The sequence below is a fragment of the Pongo abelii genome, chromosome 12, assembly GCF_028885655.2.
Source record: "Pongo abelii isolate AG06213 chromosome 12, NHGRI_mPonAbe1-v2.0_pri, whole genome shotgun sequence".
NCBI lineage: Eukaryota > Metazoa > Chordata > Mammalia > Primates > Hominidae > Pongo > Pongo abelii.
The window spans coordinates 39,947,815-39,969,840 of NC_071997.2; the positions used below are offsets into that span (position 1 = coordinate 39,947,815).

Sequence of the window (22,026 nt, forward strand, 5' to 3'; positions counted from 1 at the left end):
TTGTGCTATGCAAGGTTTTATTTACAACTTAGATGACTCTATGATTGCTCAGAATCTGACACAGACTAATAAGTTTCATTGTCTGAAAATACTCATAAAATACCTCATCTCCAAAATAATTCAAATACATAATTAAATGAATGTTTTTTTAAAACGAAAGTTTTCAAAACGGAAAATTAAACACATTTTAGTAAATATATGTTTTATTTGTCAAGAGTAAATGTCAGTTTTATTTAGAATATTCAAGTACAAAAAATGAAAATTTATATATCTATGACTGTTAAGAAATATCAGAAATCATTAAAATGTTCTGAGAATACTAGTAAGGCACTGAATGCAAATACCACCTGAAATATGAATTATGTGCATTTTTATATCTTTAATATTCAGATGTTCATATTTTCTTAAAAAGTATTTTTAATAAAATGATTCAATCTTATTATTTTTCCCCTGGAAGACAGAGTTTAAACAAGTATGTAATGAAAAGTTTTCCTAATGAAAGCTGTGATACACTCATGCTCAAAGGTACTTTATCCTTAGGAAAAAATAGCTTATATATCTGGATGTTTTAACTTTTAAAGATATTTTGTTTCACCACAGTAATACATCAGCCATAATAAGGCATAATAAAGCATGAAGTCATCATATTAAATAATCTGACACAAAAGCTTAAGATCGTATCACCAATTGGGTAACTGTATAAACAATTTTTAAGTTCTATAAAACTATTAAGAGGTTAGAGTTTTAGCTCCATAATACATCCCAAAACATATTCCCCAAAATTTTTAGCATATATAAAAAAGGTTCATCTTGGAATATAAATGTAATCAGATAGCCACGATATTAATGGGTTCTGTATTTTCAGTGGCACTGACACTTTGCTCTTTGGTATAACACACTGCAGTGACAATAGCTTGGTAGCAAGAGAAAAGATTTAGATTCATCACAGAACAGCAACTTAAAAATTTCTAACAACACTGAATATATATGAATATATAGGTACAAGCTGAGTATCCCTTATCCAAAATGCTAGGGACCAGAAGGGTTTTGGATTTCAGGTTTGGAATATCTGCGTATACACAACGGGACCCGACTCTAATTACATAATTCATGTTTCACATCCACCTTATACATATAGCCTGAAAGTAATTTATATAACATTTTTAATAATTTTGTGCAAGAAACAAAATCTGTTTAAACTGAACCATCAGAAAGCCAGGTGGGAAATTTTCCACTTGTGGGGTCAAGTCAGTGCTCAAAAAGATTCAGGTTTTGAAGCTTCTGGATTTCAGATTTTTGAATTAGAGATGCTCAACTTGTAGTATCATTCACTCTGGCTTACGTATTGACCTTGTACTTGAAAGTACTTTTCCATAAATATCAGTAACTGTGGCTGTTACCAAATATAGAAGTGATAAAACAAATAAAAACAGCAAAATCAAAGCACACTTCTAGTTTTTTTTTAATAAAGTTTGCTTGTGATGATGACCTTCTGTGCTCTGGAACTTCTGTTTTACAAAAAATTGGAGCTGGAAAGAAAAAGAACCTTTTGATTGGTACAATTTAAAAAAAAATTCAAGAAGTAAAAATTAGCAAACATGCATCTAGTATATTATAGGATATCTGGCCATGGGACTTTGAAAAAGAAAAGAAAAAACCAAAAACACCAAACCATATTTTCTTGAAGATAAATTCTTCTAGAGAGCTCTCAAAAAATATGGGCTTGGTCCTGATTTTGCAAACAACAGCAGGGTTCTCAAGTGGAGCAGGGTGATAATTTTTACAAGGTAAATGTAAATTATCTTTCATATAGGGGAAAAACTGGGTTTTTCCCAGTTTTTTCCCAGTAACACTGGGTTAAGATGAAAGGAAAAAAGGTATTAATAAAAGATCCATTAGCTTTAATATCCAAAGCATGTTGAAAAGCAGTAATAAATTTATAGTTTATCTTTCGAAATTCAATGCTTGAATAAAATACAGCTTTTATACTACTTATTCTTTCAAAAATAATTGCATGCCTACTATGTACCAGACAACTGTTCTAGGCTCTGGGGATGGCTATATCAATGAACAAGATAAAGATCCATGCCCTTGGAGAGCTTACATTGAAAGATAATACATGAGAATTCCTTCTTCTTTTCCAAAAAAAAACCAAAAAACAAAAAAACCTGTAAAATGTATAAGCCAATAAAATCTGCCAAAGTCCTGTGGTTTACTTCTCCATATTTAAAAAATTGAAAGCCACCAATGGGCCAAGGTTATGTTTTCCTATTTTAAAGTTGAGTTGCAATATTCTGAAAATGGGTCTGAAATAGATGCAGTGAGAGCATTAAACCAGATGTGTTGCTCTGTGGGGAACATGGGAGCATGCAATGCTGCTAGCACAGAGGCAGCTAGAGTAAACTGAGGCAGAGTCCCCCAAATGAGCATTCTGAATAGAACAAGGCATGATGAATTTCCTCAACAGCCAAATAGTTAAACTGACAGGGACACTTAAGTGGGAGAAATAAAACAAGGGACACAAAGTACAGAAGGAAATTATCAAAAAGGAAAAATAAACTTATTTTCTAAAACTTGGGTAACTGATTTTAACACATACCCCAAACCTACACGCCTTGCGATTATCATCCACATGCTACTCATGGCTGCCCCCTTGCACTGTGGCCCTCTCTACCTTTCTCTGCATCTTTACGTCCACCATTGGTTTCACAAGCTCTGACATCAATGCACAGGAGTTTGAATCGACAGCCTGGTTCCCTTATTAAAATAAAAATTCTCACAAAATCAGTATCAGTAGAATTTGTTCTAAAAAACTGAACCTAAGAATCAATTTAATAAAATACTATCTTATGTCTATAATTCCCCAACAAAGGGCACAGCTTTATTTAGACATGAAATTCAAAATAACTCATGGTAGGTCAGCAGCCATTAGCTGTGTACTGGGGCCACGGCTGGGCTATTCAATAAGAGCAGCCATTTTCCCCCCAGCTAACTGATCCTTTTTACACTGTGATGTATTTTTATTTTGTTCATTCATTCATTTTGGCAAATACTGAACACATAACATGTGCCAGGTGCTGTTCTGGATGCTGGGGAAACAGCAGTGAACAAGAGGGACAAGGTCTCTCCTCTCCAGGAGCTGACATTTAGTTGGAGGAGGAAGACAAAGCATAAGGAAGCAGAAGTAAGAAGCGCTAGGAAGATCCGACAGGGCAATGTGACAAGTGCGGGCAGGGCTGCCAGGGAGGGTGGCTGGGCCTCTTACTTCTTACGGTCCTTGTCCTTCCTCAGGTTGCTGCCTGTTGCCAGAAAGGACTGGCTGTGAAATATCTCGGAGGTAGCTTTCTTTTTAGAGAAAGCAATTATTTCTTCTTCCAAAAGTTTTCTCTTTTCTTCAAGCTTCATTCTCTCTTCTTGGTGAAGTCTCTTAAGGTGCTCAAATTTGGCCTGTAGCTGGAAACAAAAGTGCAATCCCCACTACTGACACAGCGCGGCAGCAGAGGCACGCTCTCCAGCTCAGCAACACAAAGGCGGACCCCATAGCGCAACACAGAATAACCTACACGGTCAAAATCTTTCTGAAGTCTCAGAAGTTCATAGTTCAAGGAAAAGTTTACATATGGAATTCCCTTGGTAACTTTAATTTTAAATGAGTTCCCATGCAAAAAAATGCTTAAACTAAATATAATAAAAATCATAGCTTTATGAACAAAACTGTTTTAAAACATTGTGAACCTTTCCTAGAGTTTTTATTTTCTCGGTGTGTATTTTCCCTACAAAACTTCTTAAAGTCTCTCAAGTCCATGCTCAATAAAAATAAGAGATGCAAAGTATAGAAAGAAATTACCAGAAAGGAAAAAAACAACAACACTATTTTCCAAATAAAATATGTGCAGTAAACAGTTATTGAAAACTGTACTGGTAAACATCACTGGAAAGCAAGCGTCAATTGTCAACTACGTCAAGAATGTTAAAACTGTATTCTATTTTTCCATAGTCTTTCAATGTCCTGAGATCTAGGCTTAAAAAAATCCTAAATTCAGAGAAAGCTTTACATATAAAAATACTCATCATAGTAGAATTTACACTATAATAGGAAAAACATTGCCTACATATCCAATAAAGATAAAGTCAAAGAATAAATTAATGCTAAATACATTTGATGCAGCCGTAGGAGAGCAGAATGTGCAGGACTGTTGAGCTGAGGGCAACTAAGAAGCAGCAGATATAGGAAAGCTCTCTGACCTCCCTTTAGGTGCCTAAAGGCAGGATACAGATGTACAAAGGAAAAAGGTATCCAGCCTCCTTCCCCAACCAGGGAGAACAAAGGTTAACCACCAAAGACAACTTCAGATCCTTTTGGGCCTGGAGACTGGTACCAGACAGCTCTACATTAACTAGCTTTACTGACTAGCCTTCATCTGCCAGCTATGTGCCTTCCTCCAAGTTGCTGCCCCTAGAGACTCCAAGTCCTTTTCCTTTGTCTTGTCATTTCTGTAAAAATTAACTATTCTTTGTTGAAGATGCTATAGAAGGTGGAATGTAGTAGCCTCTTTGAGAACTACTCATTGACTGTATCTCCCATGTATATGTGAAATATACATGCTAATAAACTTGTTTTTCTTTTGTTAATCTGAGAATAAGGGGTCATTCCAATTAAGAACCTATAGGGGTTATTATTCCCCTATACAACTGTTAAATGAGTTTCAAGAGATTTCTCTTAAGTGAAAAAAGTAGAAGAAAAAATTATTTAAAGAATACAATTCAGCAGTTTTTCACCTCCTTGGGGCTGAAAATCATCTTGATAAACCATATAAAGGGAGCAATGTCACCTTAGATGTCAATTTAGGGGCAGGCCTGTCTTATTTTGTTCCACAATTTAAGGAATGCCCTATATGGATCATAGAAGGCATATTTCTCAAAGCTATGAAGGGCATAAAACTCTGGAAACTTACAAATAAAAAGGAAGCTTTAAAACAACTGGGATATACCAAAAGAAAAAATCTATCTAACGTTTTTACCATGATGGCTGGCACTGAGTAAGCACTCGATAAATATTAGCCATTGTTAATAACAAAAAATAGGAAACTCAGCTTGCTCCAACTGCCACCCTGGGTAGTTCTTTCTATGTCCTGTGATCTGTTACAGGTGCAAAAGAGAAACCCTTAGCACACATGTGCTGGGGTAACTGTGGGAGCAACGTCTCCCTGAGGATTACTTAGGAGCTATGTCTTTTTCATTTTTATACCCCCAGCACGGCATACAATACTGCTCATAAAAGAATTCTAAAAGATGTAGAAGAACTAGTAATGAGAGGAAATACAGATGAAAGTTATGTGAAGTTCTGCATGCAGTTCAAAGAGACAAGGTCCAAGGAAGAATGTAGGTGGACCTGGTTTAATTGTGGCTTACATCAAAAAAAAAAATCTAGGGTCTTAAGCCAGCTCCATAGGAATCAGCTGTGTGCTGGTGCCCTCTAACAACACAACCACAGTGTCTAGAATCTACATTTTAAAAGATAATCTTATTTTTGGTCCTCTGATCTGGTTAGGTAAATCTGAAATTAACATTTTAGTTCTGGGTAGAAACCTAGCATTCATGCAAATAAAGCAGGACTTGGTGTCTAGAAAAAGACGACATAGCTGGGCGTGGTGGCTCATTGAGGTTTACAGGCTCATTGGCTCATGGAGGTTTACACACATGAGCCACCGCGCCCGGCTATGTCATCTTTTTCTAAGACACCAAGTTGTCTAGAAAGGGGGAGACCTTTGGGAGGCCGAGGTGGGTGGATTGCCTGAGCTCAGGAGTTCAAGACCAGCCTGGGCAACACGGTGAAACCCCGTCTCTACTAAAATACAAAAAATTAGCCAGGTGTGGCAGTGTGCGCCTGCAGTCCCAGCTACTCGGGAGGCTGAGACAGGAGAATTGCCTGAAGCTGGGAGGCTGAGGTTGCAGTGAGCTGAGATAGTGTCATTGCACTCTAGCCTGGGCCACAGAGTGAGGCTCCATCTCAAAAAAAAAAAAAAAAAAGATGACATATAATAGTTGAGGAAATATTTCACTGAAAATCAGAGACTGAGGGAAGAAACCAGAGAGCTAAACTCTGGTCTAATAAAACTGTTATGTTCCAAATATGGAATAGGTTGTCCAGTGAGCCAGTGAGCACCTGATGGGAGAAGTATTCCAAGAGAAACAAGGTTAAAACAGATAATCGATTAAGGCCCTCCTAACCTAAGATGCTTTTATTCCAGAGGATGCCTTTTCAGAGAAGCATCAGTTCCTTAGTATTTGCTTATTTAAATGGTTCCTGCTTTTAAAAAAGTTACATTAGGTATGTGTGTGTGTTTAAAGGGCACGCTCCCCAGATGTCATTCAAATCGGTGGCACAAACAGAGAGTGGCAGTTCTCTGCATACGTGTGCATCGGTGATGTGGGAGAGGAGCAGGAGTGGGACAACGTCTGGAAAGGAAGCAGCAAGGGCAGGTTTCTATCACATGACTAGAGATAGCTCTCTGGTTACTCAAATGGAGGTTGCATACCTCATGAATATTAAAATATCTTGAAAGGTCACGGAGCACTTTATACATCATTCAGGAGGTTGACTAAAAAATTCCAGGAAAACTACAAAGAGGGAAACATTAAACAAGGGGGCAGGGAGGTGTGAATGTGACTATTATTCACACTGTGTGGCATTTCCAGCTCTGGCTATCAACAACTATTCCATATACATGAAGCATGCATTCATGGTTCCATTATTCACTACGACAGGCAGTTAATTCAAATACATTTTCAAATTCTCAAAAAATTAAAAACAAGGGATCTTTTGTGCTATCAATAGTCACCAATTCTCTTAAGAATATTAAGTCATCAATATGGTACGATAGTCCCCCCTTTTGCATGGGGGATACGTTCCAAGACTCCAGGAGGATGCCTGAAACCACAGGTAGCACCATACCCTATGTTTTTTCCTATATATAGACACCTATGGTAAAGTTAAGGCACAGTGTTGAGACTAACAATAATAATTAATAATAAAATAGAACAATTATAACAATGTATGTAATAAAAGTTATGTGAATGTGGTCTCTTTCTCTCTCTCTCTCAAAATATCTTATTGTAGTATTTTCAGACCGTAGTTGACCATGGGTAACTGAAACCTCAGAAAGCCAAACTGAGGATAAAGGGGGACTACTGTACAATGCTGTATCTTTTGTAAACACTACTTTTAAGGATACGACACATTCTCTTACTCAAAGATCCTTTTAAAAATATCTTCTTTCTTTGGGAGGCCAAGGCAGGCAGATAATGTGAGGTCAGGAGTTCGAGACCAGCCTGACCAACATGGAGAAACCCCGTCTCTACTAAAAATACAAAATTAGCTGGGCATGGTGGCGCATGCCTATAATCCCAGCTACTCGGGAGGCTGAGGCAGGAGAATTGCTTGAACCTGGGAGGCCAAGGTTGCAGTAAGCTGAGATTGCACCATTGCACTCCAGCCTGGGCAACAATAGCAAGACTCAGTCGCCAAAAAAAAAAAAAAAAAAAAAGTATCTTTTTTTTTTGTTTTTTGAGACGGATTCTCGCTCTGTTGCCCAGGCTGGAGTGCAGTGGCATAATCTTGGCTCACTGCAACCTCTGCCTCTTGTGTTCAGGCGATTCTCCTGCCTCAGCCTCCTGAGTAGCTGGAATTACAGGCATGTTGCCACCATGCCTGGCTAATTTTTGTATTTTTAGTAGAGATGGGGTTTCACCATATTGACCAAGCTGGTCTCAAACTCCTGATCTCAAGTGATGCACCCAAAGTGCTAGGATTACAGGCGTGAGCCACCATGCTCGGCCCCATTTTTAGAAATTAGAAATAAATGCCAGGGAAAATATTTCTCTCTGCTGAGCTAGCAGATGACTTCCATCTAAACTCTGTGTGGTCCCTTCTGCCCTGCCTGCCTAGAAGTTAGAGCCCAGTCTTTGTGTTCACTTAAAAATTCCCTCGACCAGGGCTCTCGGCTGCCCTCTGTGCAAACCCCTTCTTCATACCCTGTATTATAAGGCTCCTCTGTTCTCATGTTCATGGTTGTAACGTAGCTGCATTTTTAAATTGTAAATTATCGAGCATACTTTTTGGAAATACAAGGGGCATAAATGTTAAATGAAAAAATTATCCCAAGATATAGACTAACATATCAAATTGGGTAGTAATAATAATGATGGTCATGTAATATGAGGGATAAATATAAACTGTACTTTTTCTTAAAGTGGGGAGGGTATATAGGAAATCCGTGTGTCACACGCAACACGCCTCATGAGTTCTTCTAGAATCTTGTCAATAAAGGAATAGGGAAGACAGAATGTCAACGATATTTGGAGATATATTTTTTTTCTGTGCATCTCCCCATTCTAGTCATCTAATGTTCACACACTATTATCTAAGCACACATCATTTTACAAAGCTACATATAGAAATCTGGATTTATACAAAAGATAAATTAAGGGATATTTGTTTCACAACAATATTGGCTAGGACATATTTAAATAACAGTCCTTTAATATAGAATTAAATAATGTTTTGAGTGGTATCTTTTTATTAGTGAATTGGTAAAACTAAGATTCATGCTATATGAGAGAGAAACTCCTGAATAAAAGAAACTAAATAAACATAATACCCATGTACAATATGCAATCTGTGATTGCATCCTGGTTCAAAAACAAAAACAGAAAAATCACCAAATAAAAAGGAACGATTTTGAAAGCCAATTCTTGGGACAACTGGGGAAATCTGAATAAGGACTGAAGATTGGGTGAGATTATGGTATTCCTGTTTTCTTAGGTAAGGGGAAGGACATAGGTATCCTATACTTTCACTTTTCTGTTGTTTGAACTTTTTCCAAATAAAACATCAAAATTTGAGTTATAAATAAATTAGTAAACTATTACTTTTACAAAACCATTTCCTGCACAGTTCATTTACATAGCAAGTACTGTAAGTGTATTTGAAATAATAAACTAGCACAATTGGATTACAGATTAACTCTTCAAGAAATCATGTATTTTCAAGAAAATAGCTTTACTCAAAACCTAAATTGCTGCTTCAGAACTAGAAGCAAACAAACCTATGGAAGTTCAGTGGTGATTTTTTTGGTGCCAGGGCTACCCCAAGGTCATCTAGACCAGGGGTCCCCAATCCCCAGGCCACGGACCAGTACTGGTCCATGGCCTGTTAGGAACTAGGCTGCACAGTATGAGGTGAGTGGCAGGCAAACAAACATTACTGCCTGAGCTCCGCCTACTATCAGATCAGTGGTGGCATTAGATTCCCACAGGAGTGCAAACCCTATTGCAAACTGTGCATGTGAGGGATCTAGGTTGTGCGCTCCTTTTGAGAATCTAATGCCTGATGATCTGAGCTGGAACAGTTTCATCCTGAAACCATCTCCCCTGGTCTGTGGAAAAACTGTCTTCCAGGAAACTGGTCCCTGGTGCCAAAAAGGTTGGGGACTGCTGATCTAGACCACCTAACTACATCCTGAGAGACTGAGTTCAAATGGAAAGTAAAGCTACTTCACAGCCTTCACAGACATCCATTTCAGGGCAAACAACCACCCCAGCAACACTCAAAAAAGGCTTTATTAAGCCATAGTAAAAATGTTTATAGCTCATGGTTAAGATACTTCTTAGTAACCTAGTCCATTACAAGCCCTTGGTAAACCATTTCTAATGGAAGAATATTTGCTCAAAAGGCCAAAATTCTCTTTGGTCTCAGTCAAAGGAGCGAGATGACAAAGGGAAGGTCATAGTTTGGAAAGCATCGCAGTAAGACACATACACTATGTTGCCACTGTGGCTGTGAGGCCCACCACCTTCAGGAGTTGGCCTGTGGCAAATGTGGCTTACCCTGCTAGGCACAAGAAAACATCCAGTGGTGTTTCTTCTTTTAGCCTTGGCACTAACAAAGACAAACCACCACTGAGACTGGTTGAATGAGGCACCTAAAAATTGTATACTGTGGATTCAAGGCATGGATTTCATGAAAGAAAAATGTCTGCACCCAAGAGGGTAGCTGCTGCAGCTTCCAGTTCATTGTAAGAATTTCAACGATTAGTGACTCCATAAATGTACTGCTTTAAAAAAAAAGGCCAAAGTTTTCATTTAATTTCAGGCTACGATTTTAAGTCAATATTCAAATACTATGTGTTGGAAAAGTTACTCTTTAAAGAACAAGTAGCCTACAAAAGAGTCTCAAGCAAATTCTTGGAATAAATCCTCCAAATTAATAGGACATCTAAAAAATAAATGCAAATCACATCAAACCACATCAAACCAGCATACTTGCCTCTCTCTCAGCTTCTTTCAATATGGCTTCTTTCTCCTTTACTCGCTGCACAAACATCTGTTTCATTTCTTCTTCCTTCCTCTGACGTTCACCATGGAACTCATGTCTTTTGGCTTCATAGGTCTCTTGAAGACTAAAAAGTTATTTGTGTTACTCTCCTGTTAAAAAGTGATATAGGTCGGGTATGGCGGCTCACGCCTGTAATCCCAACACTTTGGGAGGCCGAGGCAGGTGGATCACCTAAGGTCAGGAGTCCAAGACCAGCCTGGCCAACACGGTGAAACCCTGTCTCTACAAAAATAAAAAAATTAGCTGGGCATGATGGCAGGTGCCTGTAATCCCAGCTACATGGGAGGCTGAGGTGGGAGAAACACTTGAACCCAGGAGGCAGAAATTGCAGTGAGCTGAGATCACGCCACTGCACTCCAGCCTGGGTGACAGAGCGAGACTCTGTCTCAAAAAAAAAAAAAAAAAAGTGATATAATTGGCCGGGCCTGGTGGCTCACGCCTGTAATCCCAGCACTTTGGGAGGCTGAGGTGGGCAGATCACCTGAGGTCTGGAGTTCAAGACCAGCCTGGCCAACATGGTGAAACCCTGTCTGTACTGAAAATACAAAAAATTAGTCAGGCATGGTGGCGTGCGCCTGTAGTCCCAGCTACATGGGAGGCTGAGGCAGGAGAACTGCTTGAGCCTAGGAGGTGAAGGTTGCAGTGAGCCACGATCACGCCACTGCATTCCAGCCTGGGCGACAGAATAAGACTCTGTCTCAAAAAAAAAAAAAAAAAAGTGATACAATAAACTTTCAAAAATACAAGTGCTCACCTAATGCCATCAATAGGTTCTTGAAAGCTGTAACTTTAAGTGAAGCAATGTACAACTAAACCAATTTTTACCGTAGGGTAATTGATATAAACAAGAATTAAGTTCCTATGGCATATTTCTGGTCACAAAAACATTACCAAACTTCTAAGTAAAGACTCAAAACCCTTCTAATATTAAACACTGAAATAAATGCTAGCTATATACACATTTAAGAAAAATTAATAAAAACAAGAAGGACAATTAATTACCCAATTTTTGGTGCATCAGTGAGTGATGGCAGTCATCACGGTGGAGGTGAAATCGGGCAACAGATGTTTGCAAAGGGAAAATTGTAAAGATCACCTCCTACCACAATGTAATTCAAAAACAAACAATAACAAATATGGCAGGGTCACTGAGCGCTTTCACACCGCATTGCTTATTGTCCTACATTTGTGTATTGTATACTTAATAAATTTTTATGTTACAATAATATGTATTCATTCATTCATTCTCCAACCTGCTTACTCCAGTTCAGGGTCATGGGTGGCTGGAGCCTATCCTAGAAGCTAAGTGAGAATCAGCCCTGGACAGCACACCATTCCATTGCAGGGCACACTCACACCACCCCCACCCAACTCAGACTGGGACAATTTAGACATGCCATGAACTTAACGCTTATAGCTTTGGGATGAAGAACCCAGAGAAAACCTGCAGATACAGGGAGAATGTGCCAACTCCACACAGACAGTGGCCATCACTGGGAATCAATTTTTTTTCTTATCAATGTTATAACAAATGACATTGAACAAAACATTGTTATTCAAGAACCTGCTGTACATCTCATGTTCAGCCTCATATATGTAACAGGTACCAATATTTTTTTACACATGGTAACCCAAAACATGAAATTTCCTATAGCATGAAATATGAAGCCACCTGTGTTAGTGCTGATATGGAGTACTGGAGTCATTGGAATCACTGTATGTAGAAACTTCAAAATCCTGAGTCATTTTTCACTCTTCCCTTACCCTATCTCCCTATCTTATCACCAAGGTCCATTAGTTCAGCTTCTGAAGCTAAGTCTCTTAATATAACCTTCTTTCCATTTCTACAGATACCTGATTACAGCCGAACCTGATCTTTCTGATTTTCTGCCTTCACTACTGCAACAATCTCCTAGTTCATCTCTGAGCTTCTAGTTCCTCTTTCTTTCACTCTGTTCTTGTCACCCTCTAGATTTTCCACCAAAAACACAGATCTCATTATCTTTTCTCACCACATTAAAGTTATGCTATCTATAGAATAAGGTCCCACCTCCTTTAAATTGCACTCAAGAAACTTTATAATCTCTGGCCTATTTCTACCTTTCCAGATTGACTCACGAAACAATTCTGATACCCTCAGGTTTCAGCCACACCAACCTGTTCATTGTTCCTAGAACGAACCTGGCATTTCAGGCTTCAGTTTGTGGCCACTGTCCACTTTCTACCCCCATGCTGCCCTGCTCATCCTCTGCCCCTCAAGGGCAAATTCACATGCAACTTTCTCTGTAAAGTCTCCCCCACTCTCCACTGTTGCAGGCCAAAAGAATGAGGGTCATGATCAACTCAGTTTACCACTGGAGGCTATATTAGTAAAGAGCAAACTGTTCTCATAAATGCAGAATGTTAGCAAACTGACAAACTGTGTCTGCCATCCAGAAGGAATGCTGAGGGCAGTCACGACCCAGGCACAAGTGTTTCTTGTGATTATCAACAGGGCACATCTGAAGCCTGTTAGCAATAATATGAACCTGTGATCAATTAAGCAGCTGACCAATCGTTACCTCTTCCTCCCTGTTCTTTCTACCCAATAAATACAAACGGCTTAAGAAGCTTGGGGCGGCTGCCTTTGCTCACTAGAAGCAGGCCGCTCTCTTCTTCTTCCCCTGGCCCCTTCCTTTAAAATAGTTTCTTGTAAGTTTTCATTTCCGTGTTCATCCTCCTTCGTTCAGTCCCGTAGTGACTGCCACACTCGCCAGTTAGAATTAACTGTTCCTTCCAAGCACTGCCATGGCATTTACATCCTGCCCATCTCTCCTCATAGGTCACAAATCTTGAGAACAGAAAGTGAATCCTCATTCATCTCTGTGACTATCCAGCAGAGCTCTCTAGACATTTCCGTTTCTTTATAAATGTTCATTCAATGACAAATTTCTGGGAAGAGGAGGAAGATTTAACCAGCATAACCAGCAGAGAAAGGACTATCCTGGAACTCTACCAGTAGCTGCCCTTTCCTATGTGTAGAATTTTGGAGGTATAATAAGCTTTCTTATATGTCAGAAACACTAAGCCTTTCCATTTGGGCTTGCTATAAGAATATCCCAAAGGTTTGATAGAGAATACAAATTCACTTTCCAGCTGCATTAATGAGAAATTTCTATTGCTTATAAAAATAAATCAATTTCAAAATATGAATTAAATCTTATTAATCTTAAATTTTATAACTGGAGACATTAAGCTTTTAAGTATAGAATTCTGTAAGTTCAAAGAAACGCAGAGTAAGAAATACTACACAACAGCTACCATGGCTGAGAGGTGAGTGTGAGGCATGTACAGGAGGGGTTCCAAGCAGGAACAGATCCTAAACACTTGCAGAAACATGTTCTTTAAGAGCAGAGATTACAAATGTGCAAAATACCCTAGACATCACATGTCTCACACCCCAAGGAGTCATTTTACTTAGTACCAGGCTTTTTTTTTTCTGTTGTTATCTTTTTTTTTAAAGAAGCCCCTATATTTATCAGCTACTTTCTTCATCTTTAGAAACCTCACTACATTTCACTAGTCCAACATGACTGATAGCCTTTAAAGACAAGCTTGATGTAAAAATATCTTGAATTCAGACTGGATTAAGAAAATGTGGCACATATACACCGTGGAATACTATGCAGCCATAAAAAATGATGAGTTCATGTCCTTTGTAGGGACATGGATGAAGCTGGAAACCATCATTCTCAGCAAACTATCGCAAGGATGGAAAAACCAAACATGACATGTTCTCACTCATAGGTGGGAATTCAACAATGAGAACACTTGGACACAGGAAGAGGAACATCACACACCAGGGCCTGTTGTGGGGTGGGGAGGGGGGGGAGGGATAGCATTAGGAGATATACCTAATGTAAATGACGAGTTAATGGGTGCAGCACACCAACATGGCACATGTATATATATGTAACAAACCTGCACGTTGTGCACATGTACCCTAGAACTTAAAGTATAATAAAAAAAAATTTAAAAAAAAGAAAAATTATAAAAAAATCTTGAATGCATAACAAACATAAGTTTTTTAAAACAATGCTTCATTAATCTATACAAGTTGAGTTGTTCACAAGGAAAACACATCTACTTGGTGAAGAGACCTAACATTTGTTGAATATCTGCTACTGGCAGGGTACTCTTCTGGACTCCTTTATGTTGACTATTTAATTCCCACAGCAACCCTGAAGAACAAGCCCTGACATTCTAAATAAGAAAACTAAAGCACAGAGAGTAATCTGCCCAAAGAAACATAGCTGAAAAGTAAAAAGCTGGGATTTGAACTAGATTAGACTTGTTCCAAAGTCCATATTCCCAACTACCACAAATCAGATTGCCCCAATGTGGTGTCTCAGCAGGAGAAAGTGATGGACTGCTTCTGCATATTTTGCATCTTATTGTGCTGCTTTCCAACTTCTGACAATGTAAATTTACAAGGCCAATTTCAAGTAAAGAAACTTGTACCATTTTTCAAAAGGTGGTAAAGAAAGTCAGATCTGAAAGAGAATGGTCTATAAAGTTAGTATTCTAAAACTAATGCAATCACTGTTTCTTATCATAGATTTATTAAATAAAAATAAAAACATTTTCTTGCTATACTATTCCCTTTTCTAGCATAAAAGTAGCTTGCTGTCATAATTTTCTTTCTTTTTTTTTTTTTTGAGACGGGGTCTCACTGTCATCCAGGCTGGATCATCCTGCCTCTATCACCCAAGTAGCTGGGACTATACGAGCATGCCACCACAGCTGGTTAATTTCTGTATTCTTTGTAGAGATAGAGTTTTGTCATGTTACCTAGGCTGGTCTCAAACTCCAAAGCTTAAGTGATCCACCTGTCTGGCCTCCCAAAGTGTTGGGATTACAGGCGTGAACCACTGCATCTGGCCTGACATGAATATTTAATGCCAACATACTACTGTTGTTGCAAATCTTACTGATTTAAAGTTGAAAACTAAAGAGAAAGAAAAAAATCTCAGGTGCTCACGTCATCAAGAAAAGTCCTTTCCTTCAATTGGGACATGTTTGTGTTTCAAGTACAGTTCCGATAAACCTAGTGAACTTTTTCCAAGTCTACTATGGACTACCTGAAGAACTATTTAGTTCTTGAGAGTTCCGAAGACATGAAGTTTTACTAAAATTACGTCAAATACTTAAACAACTCTAAACTACTATGCATAAATCTTCCTTTCAAAGCTACAGGTCCCACAATACTTCAATGACAGTGATTTCTGTGCTAAAAAGTTAAAGGTGATTAACTGTGGGAAAGAGATTAGTTAGGTTAATCTTTAATTATTAAACATGGGGATTTAAAGAGTTTTATAAAGGCATGTTTCCAATGGTTGAAATAATTAATATAAAATGTTAAGATCAGTTAATTAAACTATGACTATAGTGCTATTTACGTGGGCCTCGTGATAAGCCTACGATTGGTGCTGGTAGATTAGGACACCTACTATGACTCAGCATACCCATTCAATAAAATGTAAGTGGAAAAACAAACGGAAGTTCTGGCAACAAAGAGGGCCAGGAAGTACAGTGACATAAAGGTCACCCAACAGGTTCACGTAACTTGTCTTTATTGCTACACAGATATAATACTGAGGGACAGATTTTACATGCCAACCAAATTACAACAACTACCAAATTAAATGGGAAAAGACTCCCAAGAAAACAGATATAAATTCTTTTTTTTTTTTGAGATGGAGTCTCACTCTGTTGCCCAGGCTGGAGTGCAGTGGTGCGATCTCAGCTCACTGCAGCCTCCACCTCGCGGGTTCAAGCAATTCTCCTGCCTCAGCCTCCCACGTAGCTGCGCTTATAGGTGTCCGCCATCACACCTGGCTAATTTTTGTATTTTTAGTACAGACAGGGTTTCACCATGTTGGCCAGGCTGGTCTTGAACTCCTGACCTCAGGTGATCCACCCGCCTTGGCCTCCCAAAGTACTGAGATTACAGGCATAAGCCACCACACCTGGCCAGATATAACTTCTTGAAACTATAAAAAATAAAAGCTTCCTAATACATCAGACTATAATGAGCTACAAAAGCCTTATCAAATCATTTAATCACATATGACAAAGCACCAGAAGAGATCCAAGTGATCCAGAAATACAGTAGAAAGGTCTACTCTCTTAGGAAGACAATACTGAGCCACTGCTCCCACTCGCTCTGTAACCTGATCTAAACTTACTGAGTTCCTTCCAGCCACTGCTCCCACCCAGTCCGTAGCCTGACCTAAGCTGAAGAATCTCCCTTTCTAATTTCCCCTTCTTTGTGTGATCAGTGAGCAGATGCTTCCCAACCTGAAGAAATGCTCAGTAAATGGATGTGATGGGCAATCTATGATTCCTGACTACCTATCATTGAGTCCTTTCCTCTTGGTACCAGTATCCATTATCCTCATTACCTTTTCGGGGGCTACCTCTCCCCCATGGGATACAGTCTTGTGGGACAATTAATCAGGTTCACACTCACTCCTAAACAAGAGATGGGAACATGACCTACATTGGGCCTACTGGACATTCTTTCCCTGGACTATGAATTGTGAACAGTGAACAAAAAAGGCTGGCAATGGTTTCAGTTCATTCATTCCACTCCCAGGGCTGGAACGAAAATGGTTTCTACCTGTTGCAGGCCTTCCCTTCAAATCTGCAAGTCCAGACCTATGTAGCCTTCCAACCACTGCCTTTTTTTTTTTTTTTTGGTCTTTTGAGATGGGGTCTCACTCTGTCACCCAGGCTGGAGTGCAGTGGCATGATCTTGGCTCACTGCAAACTCTGCCTCCTAGGTTCACGCCATTCTCCTGCCTCAGCCTCCCGAGTAGTGGGGACTACAGGTGCCCGCCACTACGCCCAGCTAATTTTTTGTATTTTTAGTAGAGATGGGGTTTCACCATGTTAGCCAGGATAGTCTTGATCTCCTAACCTCGTGATCCGCCCGCCTCGGCCTCCCAAAGTGCTGGGATTACAGGCGTGAGTCACTGCACCTGGCCCCAACCACTGCCTTTTTTAACTGAACACAAAGTGGTCTTCATTATTCTCCAAGAATTGTCAAGGAATCACCTCTCTACTTGTGCAGCATAAACCTGGCCCTCAACTTTGACACAACAGCAGACTCTCTCTTTCTTGATCCCCTCTGTCAAGTTCCAAGACGTGACACTGCTGGTTTTCCTCCTCCTCCCTTCTCAAGCTCTCCTATCTGCTCCTACAGCTGACAAATACTAAAGGGACTCAAGGCTGTTTCCGAGTCACCCTTCTTTCTAGATGTATTTCTCTCTACAGGCAGTCTTATCCCTGGTCACACTTAGAATTAATCATTTAAATACCCATGACTCTTAAGCGTATTTCTTTGGCCCAGCCCTTTTCTGACCTCCAGAAAGATACCCCAAAGTGCTTACTTGTAATTGTCACTTTGCTGTTTCAGAGGAAACTCAAAGTCAACAGGTCCCAAACTGTGACCTCCATTGTGCCTACCACTGCTGCCTCACACACACAAAAAAAAGCTAGTCCTCCTTCAGCCATACCTATCTAGATGAACGCAGTAACCATCCACCTAGCCATGAAACCACAAATTCAGGAGACTAGGAGTCTCCTAGCCTCCTGCTTTCTCACTTTATTATGTCCAAACAACCACTAAGTTCTTCCAATTTTACCTTCTAGTCATCTCTCAAATATGTCCAGCTCTTTATTTTCATTGATGTCACTTTAGTTGAAGAAATGCTCTCCTAACTGGCCTCTCCTAAGCATCTCTGCCATCCCTTCAATACCTCCTTCACATTAGAGCAAAGAATAATTTTTAAAATGCAAATATTATATTATTCCTAAAATAGCGTTGCCTTCCCCTTAGGACAAAGATCAAAATCCTCTCCAGGGCCTCCACAGCTGCTGCCTGCCTGTTCTCTTCTCTCATCTCACGTGAGCCCAGGCCTGCCTCATCTGTCCTGCTGTACTGCAGTGCACTGATCTTCTTCCAGAGTCTTACAGATGCCATTCTCTCTCCATCTTCAGCCCTTTGTATATGTCTTGCTCTGTTTTCCCCAAGTTACTACAGCTCAAAATAGTCACTGCCTCAAGAAAGTCTTCCCGAACTTTCCAGCTTAAATTTGGAACCCCCCACCCACACCACCCATTTTACACTTTCTGCCTCTCCTTTAGTGCTTGTATCACAGCTACAATGTACTGTGCAATTAGGTGTTTAATTTTTGAACTCCCCTACAAGAACATAAACTCCATGAGAAATAATAGTAATCTCTAGCATTTAGCAGAGCCTTTTAAAAAAATACTTAAGATTTTACCTATTATTCACTGCTGACTCCCAAATTACTATGGCAGCCCTAACTTCTCCCTAGCTCCAGATTCATGTGTCTAATAACCTACTCAAACTCTTCACCTGAATATTTAATAAGCAGCTTAAATGTAACACTTCTAAAACCTCTGGATTACCAACTACACCCCTAAACTCTCTGATTCCCATCCTCCTCAGGTCAATAACGATCACCACCAGTCACCCCATTTTCTAGGTCAAAATGGTGACTGAGTTATCCTTGATCCCTCTCTTTCCCTCAAATCCCATATGCAAAAATAATTTATCAGTGGGTCCTATGGACTTTAACTTCAAATTACATATCCTCAGCCAGGTGTGATCCATCACTGTAATCCCATCACTTCAGGAGCCCAAGGCAGGCAGATCACTTGAGGCCAGGAATTCAAGACCAGCCTGGCCAACATGGTGAAACCCTGTCTCCACTAAAAACACAAAAATTAGCTGGGGGTGGTGGTGCATGCCTATAGTCCCAGCTACTCAGGAGGCTGAGGCATGAGAATTGCTTGAACCCGGGAGGCGGAGGTTGCAGTGAGCAGAGATCATGCCACTGAACTCCAGCATGGGCAATACAGTGAGACTCCATCTCAAAAATAATAATAATAATAAAATTAAATTTAAAAAAAATACATGTCTTAAGCATGCTTCTCACCCCTCTGTCACTACCCCTCTCTTTCACGCCTCCATCTTCTCATGCCTGGACCACCATGGCAACCTCCTAACTTGGTCTCCCCACTTCTGCCTGCCCCACCCCACTCTCTTCTTCACATAGGGGTCCTCCTCCCACCCCTCAACAGAGACTCTACACAGGCAGGGTCTCTGTTTGATCCAACAGTGCACATACACCCAATGACTAGCATTTGGCTGAGCAGACAGCAGACAAACTAACTATTTGCTGAATGACTAAGAATTCTGACTGCAGGTTTCTAGGCTTCATCCCTGGAAATTCTGACCCTGCATTTCTTAATCATCCACAGGTGACTGATGATGACTCCACCAGACACCCAGGCCCGTCTCCTCAGAGAGGACTTCAAAGCTGTCCCTGCCCGCTCTTACTCAGGACCCCTTCCACCTCAGTGCACAGAGGCCTCTGAAGTGACCCTGAGACTTGGAAGAAATGAGAAGTGAGTCTCCTCTGAGAAACACTAGGGACGCTAACTCGAGATGATTAATCTTTAGTGAAGACAATATCATGAGAAAATTGTCAGTTTACGAGAATGACTGGCCCACAACCAGAAGCATCCTATGCCTGAATTTGGTGAGGGTAGGTTAAATACACACAATGCTTTTTTTTTTCTTTGAGATGGAGTCTTGCTCTGTCGCCCAGGTTGGAATGCAGTGGTACGATCTCAGCTCACTGTAAACTCTGCCTCCCAGGTTCAAGTGATTCTCCCACCTCAGCCTCCTGAGTAGCTGGTTTCACAGGAGTATGCCACCACACCCAGCTAATTTGTGTAATTTTAGTAGAGACGGGGTTTCACCATGTTGGCCAGGCTGGTCTTGAACTCCTGACCTCAAGTGGTCTGCCTGCCTTGGCCTCCCAAAGTGCTGGGATTACAGGCATGAACCACCATGCCCGGCCATAAGTATATACAATTCTTAATTCATTATGCTACCAGAAGTGAAAACATTAATTAACTCCATAGACTGAAGAAACTTAAAAATTTAACTTCATCTAAGATTAAGTCTTCCAAAAGCTTATATGCAACAGCGCAACTGATTTGATGCACTCCTCCCCCTTTCTTTTGTTTACTCTGGTGCAGGTGCTAAGAACCAGGGAAATAACAAATGCAAACAATGCAATGGAAAAGGAATCCTCAGTCTCATAAGAGAGTTTAAAATAGCACTTGTCCCAAGGATCTCATGCTTTCCTGCATGCAAACACTGTTCTGGAATGCTACATCAAATTGATCTGATTCAGCACACTAAGGATTTGAGTTGCATAAAGTCTGGGATACAGCACCATATAAAATTACCAAGGAAGTTTCTACAACTTTTAATGCTTTAGATTACTGAGCAAGGAGGGGTTCAGATTCTAAAATTCTTATAACTACACTGTAATATGGCAAGAAACAATCTAATCTCCGACTCCCTACAAGCACTCTCATTCTTCCTTTATAATATGTTTTGCTAAGCTTCACTCATTCCAAAACCTTTACAGAAGAAAAACCAACAGAAAATGTTTTAGTTTATTTTAAATGATTCCTGAGGACTGGTATGGAGGCTCACATTTGTAATCCCAAAGCTTTGCAAGGCTGAGGTAGGAGGATCACTTGAGGCCAGGAGTTTGAGACCAGCCTGGGCAACATAGTAAGACCCTGTCGCTACAAAAAATAAATAAATAAAAATAAGAAAATGATTTGTGTTCCAACTTACCTTTATGACAACAGTTAAATATATCATCTTCTCAGATAAATACAAAAAGAAATCAAATAATGAGGGTATTTTCCTTCAGTTACTCGTGTCAGCATGAACTGAAACAGGGGGCCTCTGCCATACATTCTTCATCATATTTAACTCCTTTTGAGTCAGACAAGGACTTAAAAAGCAAGACTCTTCAAAAGCAAGAAGGAGTCAAGTAATTCAAGAAGCACAATAATTAGTCATTACCAAATGATTCTATATCATGGTTTTGGGAGATTCTAAAAAACACATGCCCCATCACCCTGGATATATAAAAATATGCAATCCTCTCTAACTTCCTCTTTGGTTGGCTTCCCAAGAACCCCACCCTACCTGACCGGCTTGTTTTCTGGGCCCACATCTGTAAAGCCCATTTCCTCCAGTTTGCAGCGCCTGTAAAGCTCATAGTGCCTGGTATGGGTCTGCTCTCGCAGGTCCTCCATATTTGTACAAATGAGCATTTCCCGCAGCTTTACAAAGTCACAGTGGTTTTCATTTTCCACTAGCCAAAAAAAAAATAAGAAAAGAGCAACACTGGATTTTAATTCCTGGCACACAACTAAGTGTTTGCTGAATGAACAAATAAATGAAAACATGTGAAACAACAAATAGCAAAATGATCAGTTTGATTAATAGCTATGATTATTTTATACAAGTAACCAAGGAAGAAGCTCTTGCAGTATAAACACTGTATCATAGGCAATCTGAATTAACAGACCAGGAGATTTACTTTAAATTTAGTAGCCAATGGATCACCAGGAAATACTAAAAAAGACACAACTTATTGTTAACCAAGTGTTCTAGTTATTTCACACTAATATTTTGTTAGCAGTTTACAAACTATCCTGAAGACATTTCACATAATGTTTAA

The 22,026-nt window shown here is 39.7% G+C and overlaps 1 protein-coding gene across 20 annotated transcripts in view; it reads right to left on the reverse strand.

The window, feature by feature from the left end:
* Positions 1 to 185: 185 nt before the first annotated feature.
* The window catches only part of SEPTIN10 (septin 10), a 71,482-nt gene continuing 49,641 nt past the window's right edge, over positions 186 to 22,026 (reverse strand). For 7 of the 20 annotated variants that reach the window (XM_054546580.2, XM_063713282.1, XM_054546585.2 and 4 more), the window contains 4 exons: positions 21,489 to 21,657; positions 10,328 to 10,460; positions 3,266 to 3,453; positions 1,446 to 2,757 (listed from right to left, as the gene is read on the reverse strand). In XM_054546580.2, the coding sequence (XP_054402555.1) occupies positions 2,640 to 2,757; positions 3,266 to 3,453; positions 10,328 to 10,460; positions 21,489 to 21,657 (608 nt within the window). In that variant the 3' untranslated portion in view covers positions 1,446 to 2,639. 20 annotated transcript variants of the gene reach the window in all.